This window comes from Monodelphis domestica, chromosome 4, assembly GCF_027887165.1.
Source record: "Monodelphis domestica isolate mMonDom1 chromosome 4, mMonDom1.pri, whole genome shotgun sequence".
NCBI classification, from domain to species: Eukaryota; Metazoa; Chordata; class Mammalia; order Didelphimorphia; family Didelphidae; genus Monodelphis; species Monodelphis domestica.
In genome coordinates this window covers 143,216,996-143,229,936 of record NC_077230.1, presented here as the reverse complement: position 1 = coordinate 143,229,936, position 12,941 = coordinate 143,216,996, and the positions used below count along the sequence as shown (strand labels likewise).

Here is a 12,941-nt window from a genome sequence, read left to right as displayed (position 1 = left end):
GTTGACTCAAAGGCAGTCATATCTAGTAGGTGATAATAATCAGAATTCTGTTTGTCTCCTGTTCCCTTCAGCTGCATACAAATGATGTCAACCCTACAGGGAACTCACCTGCCTTGCTAACTAGAGGCATAATGCTGAGAAAGCAGCTGCTAGTGAGTGGGGAGGAGGCTATAGATCACGGCTAAAATGTGTTGAATACATATAATTTTAAAGCTAAAAGTAGTATGATAAAAGTAGAGGGGAATGAGTTACAAAGAATTGTCTTTCTTATACTTCTATTAAGTATCTCTTAAACATTTTCACCCCCAAAACCCCCCACAACAAAATGCATTTCTTTAAAAGTGATAGAACATTCCCTAGAATACCATCTACTGCAAAAAAACAAATAGCAGAAAACAAAAACCAAAACCACCTTGTTGGGATGCTCTCTATATACCTTTGCTTGTCCAGCTTTTGTGATTGCAGGTATGTCAAACAGTTGCCCAGTGTAGAACTGCACTCCACTGAACAAGATCACAGCAATAGAGTCTCCTTCCTTCTCAATTACTTCAAGGATATCTTCCATCCTCAAGGTGTCCTCTCCCTAAAATAGAGTATGTTTTTATGTCAACCTTAGCAATAATAAAACTGTCACTTCTTATTTCATAATCTATCTTTTCTTGTGATCTAGGTGCCTACATAGGAAGATCAAAAGTATATCTTTGGCAGTAAATGAGCTACAGAAATTTAGCCACCAAGCCCACAAAATAACAAAGATTTTCCATATGTAAAACTATATCATGTTCTATTAAGCTTAGTAAGCCTTTTGTTCAGTTTTCCCCAACAGGAAAATGAATTTGTAAAATATGAAATATACCATTACCTACAGACTAAGTAGTGAAAATGCTAAATAAAATTAATTTTTTAGTGCAAAAGACTTGGGGTCAAACCAGTTGAATTGAATTGAACTGTGAATATTTTAACAATACTGATGCCTTTATCCAAACTTCAGAAGTTGTTCTTTTGCTCATAAACTGGCCTGGGCCTGGTCTAAGAGGGTCATTAGGTTAATTCAGATTATAATTATAGAGTTATGCAAAGGTCCTTGGTTATAAAACTTGGAAAATTTTATGACAAAATGTTAGTGTTATAGATTTGAAGGAATATAATCAAACAAAGTTTAATGGAAATATGGTCGATAAAAATGCTTAACTTGTCTAATAATAATCCATAATATATCTAACAAACAAAAAAATTGTTGAGTAAAATCATACTGTTTCCTTTGACAAAGTCTAGATCAGGTTTGTAATGAATGAATGATATTGGTTAGTCTATGAAGAACCATTGAATTTCTGTCATTTGTCTCTTGTGGCTTTAAAGTCTATAATATGAGAATCTGTACACTTCCATTTTTGCTTTGAAGGAATAAGGGATGCAATTTTGCTTTTCTGGAGAATGTCTAATGTAGAAAAGATAATTTCTTCCACTGATAGAGATGATGAGGCCCATAAAGGTCAAGTGATTTTTTCATGGGTCATGTCAGAAGTAGGATTTGGACCCAGGTCTTCCTGACTCAGTCTAGCACATGGATCTTTATAGCACAGTCTCTAATTGTTATATGTATTAAAAATAGTCAATCAAAATAACAATCAATGTTATTTCATTAAAATTTTATTAAAAGCAATATCTATGACCTCATGAACTCTAGTGAGTTATCTTTAAGATGTTAAACAGAAATGAGCAGAATAGGCCATTCTTTGAGTCTTTAGGCCCTAAAAATTGCCATAGAAACTGAAGGAGAATATATCCATTAATTTAGCTATTAAATTGACCTCAACATAGTTTCTTTTGTTCATCTGAGATTACCAACCCACAGAAGCAGGCCCTATTTTTTTTCCTTTTTAATTAAAAAACCCTTACCTACTGTCTTGGAATCAGTACTCTGTATTGGTTCCAAGGTAGAAGAACATGAAAAGTTGGGCAATGAAGGATAAGTGACTTGTCCAGAGTCACATAGCTAGGAAGTGTCTAATGGCACATTTGAACCCAGATGCTCCCTTCTTTACACCTGCCTCTTTATCCACTGAACTGCCTAGTTACCCTCAGGACACATTTTTTAAACAAATTACTGCACAGTACTGGTATGTGGATGATTTAAGAATAAAAATCATAGGGTAGGCATCTACCATTTTAAACCATGGCCATATAAATAGTCTGTAGTCAGGCAGACAGACTGGAGGTTTAGATGCTGAAAAAGTTTATCTTTGATACAACTTGTTTCTTGTTAAAAGACAAGGGTGGTGAATAAAAGGAAACTGAAAAATAATTGTTTTAAAGTTAGGACAATTAGGATGTGTCTATAGACTGACTGTTGCAAGGCTTCACATTCTATTTGCCTCAATTACTTGAACTATAATATGGGAATAATACTAGCCACAGGTTATTGTGAGGATCAAATAAGATATTCAGTGCAATGCCTAGCACATAGTAGGCACTTAAGTTCTTATTTTTCTTTCCACTTTCAATAGTATATACCACAAATAATAGACTTCTAAGTCTTGCATATAATGAACCTTTATTTCAAGGATGCTGAATATTCTAGAGATATTAACATACCAGTATTTAGGCTATATATTTAAATGCCCTTGAAAAAGATTAAAATCTCTAAATTCCAATTTTCTATTTAAAGGAAAATTCTAAATGATAACATGATTTTATTTCCTTGGAAGTCCTAATAACTAAAAAGGAAGAAGAAGAGCAATGAAAAAAAACAATTAAACCACAAAATACTGAAAATAAATTCTTAACAGAAGAATTGTGAATACTCTTCTCTTTCTTCTATACCTCTCTTGGTTTTATCATCAGCATACTTTTCTCCACATTTAGTCCATGGAGCTGCAGCTGTGACTCAATTGCATACTGAAGGGAAAAGAAGGAAGGTCTAATTAACATGAGGAATAGAGAGACAACAATCACAATGATAACAGATTAGCAATTGACATTTGTGTAGTGCTTTAAAGTTTGTAAAGCTCATACATTATTTAGTTGATCTTCACAGAAACCTCATGGGATATGTGTAAAAAGGCAATAGTATGTCTCAACTACCTTGTCAAGGTCACTTAGTGTGTCATGATACGCTCACTATAATCCCTTGCATTTTGAAACTATTTGAAGACTTTTTAAAAAGAAAGTATTTATGATGTAGGAGAGTTGTAAATAGAAAAGATTATTGATAAATAAACAAATTGAGTCCCTGGAATGCCCTGGTGAAAAATGGCTGGGATGACTCCTTCTAGAAGTTGGAAAACTTTCAAAGTATCTAATCTGAGGACTTCAATCACAATGCCCAAGAGGGTAGTTATTCATTTGGCCATAACAACAACAATAGTAGTACAGAATTCGTTAAAAGCCATAAGGTTTGCAAAATGTTTTATGTGCCTTATCTAAGAGGCAATATGAAATGATGGATTAAGTATAAGCCCTACAGTAGGGAGAAAGTTATTAAAATCCTGCTTCATATATTTAACTATTTTGGAACCATGGGCAAATCAATGAATGCTGAAGAATTTCAGTTTTCTTATTTGTAAAAATATTAAAAATTAAATTTGTAAAAAATAAAATTTGTAAAATTTGTAAAATGTTTTTTAAATTGTAAAATAAAAATTATAAAATATTCAAAAGATTGCTATGAAGAATGAGCTTTCTAGAGCTTAAAAATAAATAAATCAGAATAATTATTTCATGTGATATTCATATAGTCTTATAAGATTGAACAGGACAGTGCCTATAATGGAACTAGTACTTAACAAATGTTTGTTGATTGCCTGAAAATGAGGCTGTGACCTTAAGTGACTTACCTATGGTTACTTATATAAATACTAAGTTACTGTCAGTGTAAATATACAAAATAGTTCAATCAGAGTTACAATTTAAATGATATAAAAGCAAAAATCAAGCATCCTAAATAATAAAACTAAAATATACTAAGTATCTGGGTTATGGGGAAAAATAATTTGGTGTATATTTTGTGTTATCTCAAAAATTCAAATTTAACTTCTTGGAGTTGAGTAAATAAGTGGAAATAGCAGTAGTATATCAGTGAACCATATACCTGAAAAATGAGTTTTTAAAGGAATTGACTTTTTTCATAAAAATAGCACAAAATATTAATTTCTAGGTTGCTGTGAAAAGACATATATCTGTTGTGGGAAGCTTAAGGGTTAAAGCACTGAGGTTTGTATTGATTTGATTTGATAAAATAAAACAACAACTAAAATTACTAAAACATTTATAACTTCAGTTGATTTAGACCAGCAGTTTGTTCAATGTCTTTAAAAAGACTAATAAATCAATGCCCCTATTCAATCTTTTCTTCCCTTAACACATGTTTTACTTGAACAAAAGGAATAAAGCTACAATCTATAAAAAATGCCTAAATCAAAAGCACTTGACAGATCTTTTTTTTATCTTAGTTACTTGGAAAAGACTAGTGAATAAACATACAAGTCAGGCAAATGATGTTCTCAAGAAAGAGGACAGAGAATATATATATATATATATACATATATATATATGTATAGTTATATTTTAAAAGTTTCTTACATGGTCAGAAGGAAAAGCTTTGGCTTCTAGAAGAATTTTAAATCGTGTTGATGTAGGTTTAAAAAACGATAACTGAAACAAAATAGATTTATTGGACAAGACATTAATAAGACAAATTCAATCATTTTATAATTTTATATAATCTCAAACATTAGTAAATTGAACTTCAGAATTAAAAAGATGAGAACTCTGTTGTCATGAACAAGAAAGTAGAAATATGGGAAGAAGTGGCTCATGAAATTAATTTTTATTAAAATTTTACTAACAGTTTCTTTCCTCTATATTGAATGTTAGAATTCTCTAGTTAAGGACTCTTAAAAATCATGTTCATTTAAAGTAACTTTGAACACATTTTGTTATTTTTAGTTTGTCAACCTCATTTCATTTGTACATTTTTGTTTTCTATGTCTTAAGCTAATTTTCAGACTTCTCTTAGACCTGGCAATAAGTCATTGTCATTTATTATCCCATGAATCATAATAAACCTTACTATGCAATATGTATCCTTCACTGATAGAGGAACACCTTCTAGGAGGATTAGGTTTATACATACTGCAATTATTTTTCCTCAGTGACATTAACTTTTTTTTCAATTTTGTCCTATTAAAATGTTATCATAAACAAGAATAACACTAAAAAGAAGAGGAAACATGTCTTTGTTCTAGGTCGAGGTGGGAGGATTATTGGAAGAGAATGATGCATATACTGCCAGATAAAGTTGCTATATTGCTTAGGTTTTGCATACAAATACATTTATATGCTTTTATATGTATATAGTTACAAAGAAAAGAATCAATGTGAGTGTCTGGGTGTTGAGAAATGAGTCTGATGTTCAAAAGTCATGGATAAAAGTTAACTAGAAAAAATTTACCATTTCAAGGCATGTCAAATGTATATATAGATATATAAAAACACTTAGACAAAACTATTAATAAGCACATAAAATGTTCTAAATCTCTTATAATCAGAGAGATGCAAATCAAAACAACTCTGAGCTATCACCTCACACCTAGCAGATTGGCTAACATGACAGCAAAGGAAAGTAATGAATGCTGGAGGGGATGCGGCAAAGTAGGGACACTAATTCATTGCTGGTGGAGTTGTGAACTGATCCAGCCATTCTGGAGGGCAATTTGGAACTATGCCCAAAGGGTGACGAAAGAATATCTACCCTTTGATCCAGCCATAGCACTGCTGGTTCTGTACCCCAAAGAGATAATGGACAAAAAGACTTGTACAAGAATATTCATAGCTGTGCTCTTTGTGGTGGGCAAAAATTGGAAAATGAGGGGATGCCCTTCAATTGGGGAATGGCTGACCAAATTGTGGTATATGTTGGTGATGGAATACTATTGTGCTCAAAGGAATAATAAAGTGGAGGAATTCCATGGGAACTGGAATGACCTCCAGGAATTGATGCGGAGTGAGAGGAGCAGAACCAGGAAATCATTGTACACAGAGACTGATACACTGTGGTAAAATTGAATGTAATGGAATTCTCTAGTAGTAGCAATGCAATGATCCAGAACAATCCCAGGGGAGATATGAGAAAGAACGCTATCCATATCCAGAGGAAGAACTGTGGGAAAAGAAACACAAAAGAAAAACAACTGCTTGATCACATGGGTCGAAGGGGCTAAGATTGGGAAAGTAGACTCTAAAAGATCACTCCAGTGCAAATATTAGCAATATGGAAATAGATCTTGATCAATGACACATGTTAAACCCATTGGAATGATGCATCTGATATGAGAAGGGGATGAGTGGAGGGGAGAGAATGAACATGAGTCTTGTATCCATGGAAAAAATATTTTAAATAATCTAAATAAAATAAAAAAAATAAAAACAGGGGATAAAAATACTTAGAATGAGTGGTATTAAATTTCAGAAATATTAAAGTACTGACAAGGTCTCAAATTTAAAATATCTGTGAATGCTTTGGATGTTAAAGTACCTGTTTTGCTTTTTCTGTTAATTTCCAATTAATGAGTTTCCTTCCATACCTAAAAATAAAGCAACACCAACCTCCCCCACTATCCCACTTAATTGTGTTGATAGGTAGCAGTATTAAACGATGAATTTCTGTGATAGCAGGGATTTGTATGTCCTATAATTAAAAAAATATATTACTTTTATTTATTCTTTAAAAGTGGCTTCCTCTTGCTCTTTCTCTGGTTCTCATTTCTTATGTTCTGAACAAAAATTGATCTTGATCTTGAGACCCTTAAAAGCTTGTGATTATGAAAAAGGCATTTTATCTTGATCTAGCATTTTCTGGTAAGATTGAAAATAATCCAGCAACTTATTAAAAATAAATACACCACCACAAGTTCATGAATTAAAGATAAAGAAACATCAGATTCAGGAACCAAAAATGTATTTAAAGATTGTTGGGAAAGCACACTTACCAGTAGGAGATGCAAATTAACTGTCAGACCATTCATTAGACCTATTTCATCCTTATGAGCTCCTGTAAAGTAAACAAACACGAGGGTAGATTTTTCTTTTGTTCCTTCATAAGCTCTATTAGAGACAGGTGGCAAAAAGGAACAAATAAATTCAGTCTCCCTTAATGGCCTTGAAGGCAAGCACATATTTAGGGTGTCACCACAATAAAATAGAAGTTTACCCAGTTGCCTCACTCGCTGTACTATCCAGACACACACCCATACATACACATGCACTTAGTTTTCAGTTTTGATGCAGCAAATAAAAAAATGAGATAATAAAGTAATTTTTCATTCCGGTAAACTCAGAACTGATTTATTCAAATGATTAGATTCTTAGCCAAATTCTCAAACAGTACAGTTTTGTGCTAAGTATGTCTTTAAAATATGACTAAAAGATATTAAAGCTAATCACATTTTTAAACTAGCGGTAGTAATGTCTCACTGAAATGCATCTTTAATAAAAGAAAGTTTCAGTGCCAAACATAATTCTGCATTATGATGTTGAAGTACATAACAGCTTACAAGATAAAATACGTAGCACACGAAAGACAAAAGCTAAGTAGCTTTGAGTTTATCTATTCACACAGATGTATAAAACAATTAATATAGGTGTATATCATCTATTGGGGGGAAGGTATCATCAATACTTCCACAAGTCTTCATTTCTGCCATCTTTAATTCTTACTAATAAATTCTTTGGTACTAAAGGAAGAGGAGCCAAAGGAAGTTAGTCTAGGAGAAAGAAGGCACCTATGAATTCAAGGCAGGAAAAAAATAACAATAGTTACTTTGGTTTGGGGCTCTTTCTCTTTTTGAAAGTATCATAGACTTTCCCAAGCTATAAATTTCCATCATATTTGAAGGCATCAATTAAATATCTTAGAGCAATGTGCATTTGGTAAAAAAAAAAATACGTAAAATGTGGCAGACATTTTTACTGGAGCACATGCTTATGAGAAAACATATTCCTCAGCTACAAAATAATTAGTTTGGATTCATGTTACCTGAAGTACCTTCTAGGTCCAACATTCTATGGATCTGTTACTAATATAGACATATCTGTAAAAATAAAGAAAATAAGGCCAATCTCTCTTCTGATACTGCTACCACCCTGGTGGAGGTCCTCAACACATCACACCTATACTGTTGCAAGAGCCTTTGATCAGTTTTCTTGTCTCAAGACTCCCTACTGCAGTCCATTCTCTACTCAGTAGTCCTAAAATGCAGATCTGACCAGGTGTGTCACTCTCTATCCCCCTACATTCAATAAACTCTAGTGGCTCTTTATTATATTCAGAATAAACTACAAAATCCTCTTCTTTGATTTGAAAGAATTTCATAACCTGTCCCCTTCCTACCCTTCAATCCTCTTTCATTCATTCCTCTCCAGGCTTCATTCAACTCGCTGGTCTTTCTCTACTTATTTATAGAAAAGTTCACTTTAACCCTGGACTTCTCAAACTGGATGTAGTCTTTGTCCCTTCGCCTCTTGCCCTCATTTACTTGTTTCTCCCAGAATCTCTAATTTAAAGAGAGAGATACACCAGCCACATATTCACTCTTTTTCAGGATTCCCTCCTCACTCTCCAAACTTCTGCAAAAGCCCCAACTTTCCCTTCTTCTTCCACTTACCCTCTCTCTAAACCTCCCTTCCTTTTTAGCTCCCTTTTTTGCCTGTTTAATTCCCCCATTAGAATGTAAACTAAGAATGCAGAGTGGAGATTCTGCCTTGTGCTTCTATGAGGAAATTCAGACCTCTGACAAATGAAATCTAAGTGGATAATAAATATGGGGGACAGGAAGGGAGCTTTAAAAGAGATCTGGAGCCTTATTGCTAACTATTTTGTGTTTATTTTCCTCCTATAATAGCAAACAAATATATTGGGATTGGTGAAAAGGATTTTGATTGCACAGCCTATCTACACCTCCTCATTGGTTTATATTATTATATTTACTGATTGCTTTAAGGTTTAAATTTTTTTAAGTTTATCTGTTTTAATTTAATCAATATCTTTCTGTTATACTCAGTCATTTTAAGCTACTCTCTTTTGCCTATATTGATCTTTAATTTGTACCTTTACCTCTGCTGAAGAACAAAATATCTCTATATAAGCCCATGAACATCTTGTCCAAACATTTGTCACTAGATTCATCGAAGATCACATGTTGCCTTTGTTAATTTTCACATAGATGATGATGGATGAATTTCAATAAAACTGGTTAAATTATATATAACATTTAGAGAATTTATAAACTAAGAATTTAATTATAATGTTAGGGGGTCTTCAGAAATAATTTCAAATACCTAGTGGTTTCTGAATGGATTACATTTTATATTTATATTTACATTATGAAGAATGTTGTATGAAAGTAGAGAAATAAAGAAATGTTCCTTCCAAGGTGTTTTATATGTATCAGGAAGCTGGAAAAAAGAGCACCTGAAAAACTCTTCATTTTAATTTACTTCCAGCAGAACAATCTCGATTTCTTGATGCTGTTCTAGACCCAAATAAATTTTACTTTGTTTAAAAATATGTTTGCCAATGTTGAAAGATTTGCTACATATGTAAAAATTGTTACAAATATCCAGTTTGTAGGTTTTTTATGTCATACAATAATTTATTTGAAATATGATAGTGGGTTTGTTTGCTATTCTAATTAACTAGGCTATTGTGAATTTGGGACTTTGGGACTTCTTTGAGTGTGCATTATCTTCTGTGTTACTGTTTTATTCTGAAAATCATCTTGTACTCACACATGGCTGACAGTGTGTCACTGTTTTTAAGCTATATAATTTTGATTTTTCAAACTTAAAAAAAATAACCTTTGATTTTTTTATTTCATGTGCAATATAGTATCTGAGTTTTATTTTTTCTCTTCTTTTTGTATTTGCACATGTCACCAGTATTGAGAAAATTTTTCTTCATTTTTTATTTTGCAGTAATATAAGTTTTAAGCACATTTGTTCTAATATTAGTGCATGACCCAGAAGCTTTAGACTATAAAAATAATGTCCTTGATTGTTTAAAAAAAATTTTGGGACTTTGCTTAATGATTCTGTCTGATTCCAGGTCAAGAGAATACAAAAAGAGTCACTGCACAGTGCCAAAGAAGCACAAAGCTAAACTGCATAGTGCCAATCCAGCATAAGGTCAAAGAGACCATCCCATCCTGATGGGGTTGATGAAAATTTTGAGTCATGACAAGAGGACTTGAACTTGTTTGGGGTTTGAGGTTATGGATGTTTAACATGTGTTAAAGGCAAGTCTTCCTTGCCCCACATTCTACCAAGTATCTCAAATTTGGCTCCTAGCTGGCTCCTATAATCTAGTCACTTTTCTGTCTTTAATGGTGTGACAAACTTTCTGTAGTCTTGTCTACTGATTGGGTAAATGCATAATTGCTTAAGTCATTTTAATTGGACCCCGATTCAAGAACCTGTTATAGATTTGTTTTTCCTTTACTTAGATTTTTTTAGACATAAGACTTTTACATTTTGTATTTCATCCAAAGTTATTTTTTTCTCTTTTATTTGGATAGTTTCATGTTTTTTTTATTTTCTTTTGCAAATTGATTCATATACCTCATAACACAGCCATGCATCCCTGAGTGATCCCTGGGTTTGTTATTATTCACCTCAGTGGGGCCAAGTTATTATTGTGAACTTTGATTTAAATTTTAGTAACTTTAGAATAAGAAATTTGCTACCTCCCAGAATCTAGAATGCCCCATGAAGATAGATTCCTGCAGAGACCACATGTGGCACCAGAAGATCCAGAGTCAACTTTGGGATGTCAAATGAACTATGGGGGGCTGAAATGCCTTTGTTTTGAATGTATACTCTCATACCAAAGGGGACTGCTCCCAAATTGGCTTCTTGTCAACTTAGTAATCATTGGTTTTGTTCTTTTGTTCCCTTTTATCCACAAATTATTGCAATTTATGTTAGTTGTTTCCATGATCCTTTTGGGGAGACTGGTCTCCCCAGCAGGATCACAGTGGGAATGTATAGTTAGAAATTCTTGAACCCCTAAACAAAACTACATTCCCCAAGGTTCTTTTCTGTATTGCTGGAATCCTTTTTCCTTTTTCTGTGTCCCCATGTTTTGCATGATTGTATTTAAGTGACTGTAACCCCTCCCTCTTCTTCTTTTGCACCTGTAACCATGCTGAAGTCAGGTAGTTCTTTCACTTTAGTTATTATTAATACAACTTTATAAAATATAATATTTAGTTATTGATTATTAATTTTATAACCCACAACATCTCTGCTTTCTATACAACCTTCTAAACTTTCTTCTGCTCTCTTAAGTATTTTTTCCAATGTTTTACTTATGGTCTTTGCTTTGTTAATTTTTTTTTCACCTTCAACATCTTTTTCACTACCTCCATGCACAATACATAGGCTTTTCTATACACTACTAGCACCTTTTTCTCCCTGACATGACTGTATATTTCCTAGGCATTGTTACTGGTATTTCATTGGGAAAATGAAACTTCCCAGTTTCTATGACCACTCCTACTTTTGCCACCATACTTTTCATAATTTAATTTTTCTTTGAAATTAATATTTTTAAACATGAATTTTCATGAATTTTCTGATACTTCTTCACAAGATTCTGTTTTACTGTTTTACATTAAGGGCATGTAATCATGAATATAATATATATCAAATAAAATTGTAGATATTTCTCTATAAGTCTTACATTACCATTATAGAGATTATATTCTCTTTGGGAACAGGAAGCATATCAAAGTTGAGTCTATCCTTGATATCCTATGATACATAGCATAGTTCTTTTCAAATAAACACAATACATATTTATTCAATACATTAATAAAAGAAGGAATAGATTAGTTTGGTCCATCTATACTTAGAAGAAAATGGTCAGAGTCCCACCTTACTACTATCTATTAGTTCTGTGATTTCAGGCAAGTTACTGTAGATAATTTAAAATATAAGGTAAATGAACTAGAACATCTCAATATTGTCCTTAAACTCTTAACATCATAAAAAGATTTGTCATTTTATATACCATGCAATCCCATGACTCATAAAAGTAGTTTCTTCGGTAGCAGAATTTGTACTTCCTAGTCTATTCCTTTTGGATCTATGAAGAAAAGCTGCCATGAATGAGGACAATTGAGACTTTTGTTGATGTTCAGTGTTCTTAGACTAAAATTAGAAACAATGATGTTAAAGAGAATTTATCACTAAATGAGGAAACAAAGTAAAACATGTTTGATTCCTCTTATTTTGAAGTTACAGAGCATTTCTGATGGTTCATATAAGCAATATTCAAATTTTGAATATGACAGATATTGAAAAAAATTGCCAAAGAAATTTGTGGAAAATGTTTATATTTTTGATCATGAAACATTCATGCCAGTGCACATCTAACTCCTATAGAACTGTTTAGTTTAATTAAAAAAAACACTTTTGGAGTAATAGGCTTATGTTTTAATGTTCCTAGAATGTGTGGTGTGGATTTTGTATAACTCACTTAACTCCTCTTGGTCCATTTTTTTTTCATTTTTAAAATAAAGCAATTTGACCAGATCAACTAAAATTTTCATTCCACCTCTAAAACAATGATTTTATCATCAAAAGTGAAAGAAATGTATCACTGGATATGATTTATTGTGCAAAAAACTGGGTTCAAAAATAACCAATTAATCTAAAGACCATCATCAATGCTTGACAATATTTTACATTAAATATGCCTCCACATTTCCCATTTGAGGCTCATGACTTTTGAAAATAACAAATAAAACTTTCATTTGATGAGATTTATGTCCACAAAACAATTTTAGATCTTTTCAAAAGGCTTTTTTTTTCATTTGTACCCCAAACATATTTTGGGACCTAATTTTCTCCAATTTAATTAACCTATAACAGTATCCAAAAAA

The 12,941-nt window shown here is 32.4% G+C and overlaps 1 protein-coding gene across 1 annotated transcript in view; it reads right to left on the bottom strand.

The window, feature by feature from the left end:
* Positions 1-12,941, bottom strand: part of KYNU (kynureninase) — a 147,296-nt gene that overhangs the window by 63,674 nt on the left and 70,681 nt on the right. Inside the window, exons 5-8 of the mRNA XM_001371076.3 lie at positions 6,990-7,051; positions 4,582-4,653; positions 2,824-2,898; positions 437-583 (exon numbers count right to left, since the gene is read on the bottom strand). Coding sequence (XP_001371113.1) covers positions 437-583; positions 2,824-2,898; positions 4,582-4,653; positions 6,990-7,051 — 356 coding nt within the window. The remainder of the gene's footprint in view (positions 1-436; positions 584-2,823; positions 2,899-4,581; positions 4,654-6,989; positions 7,052-12,941) is intronic.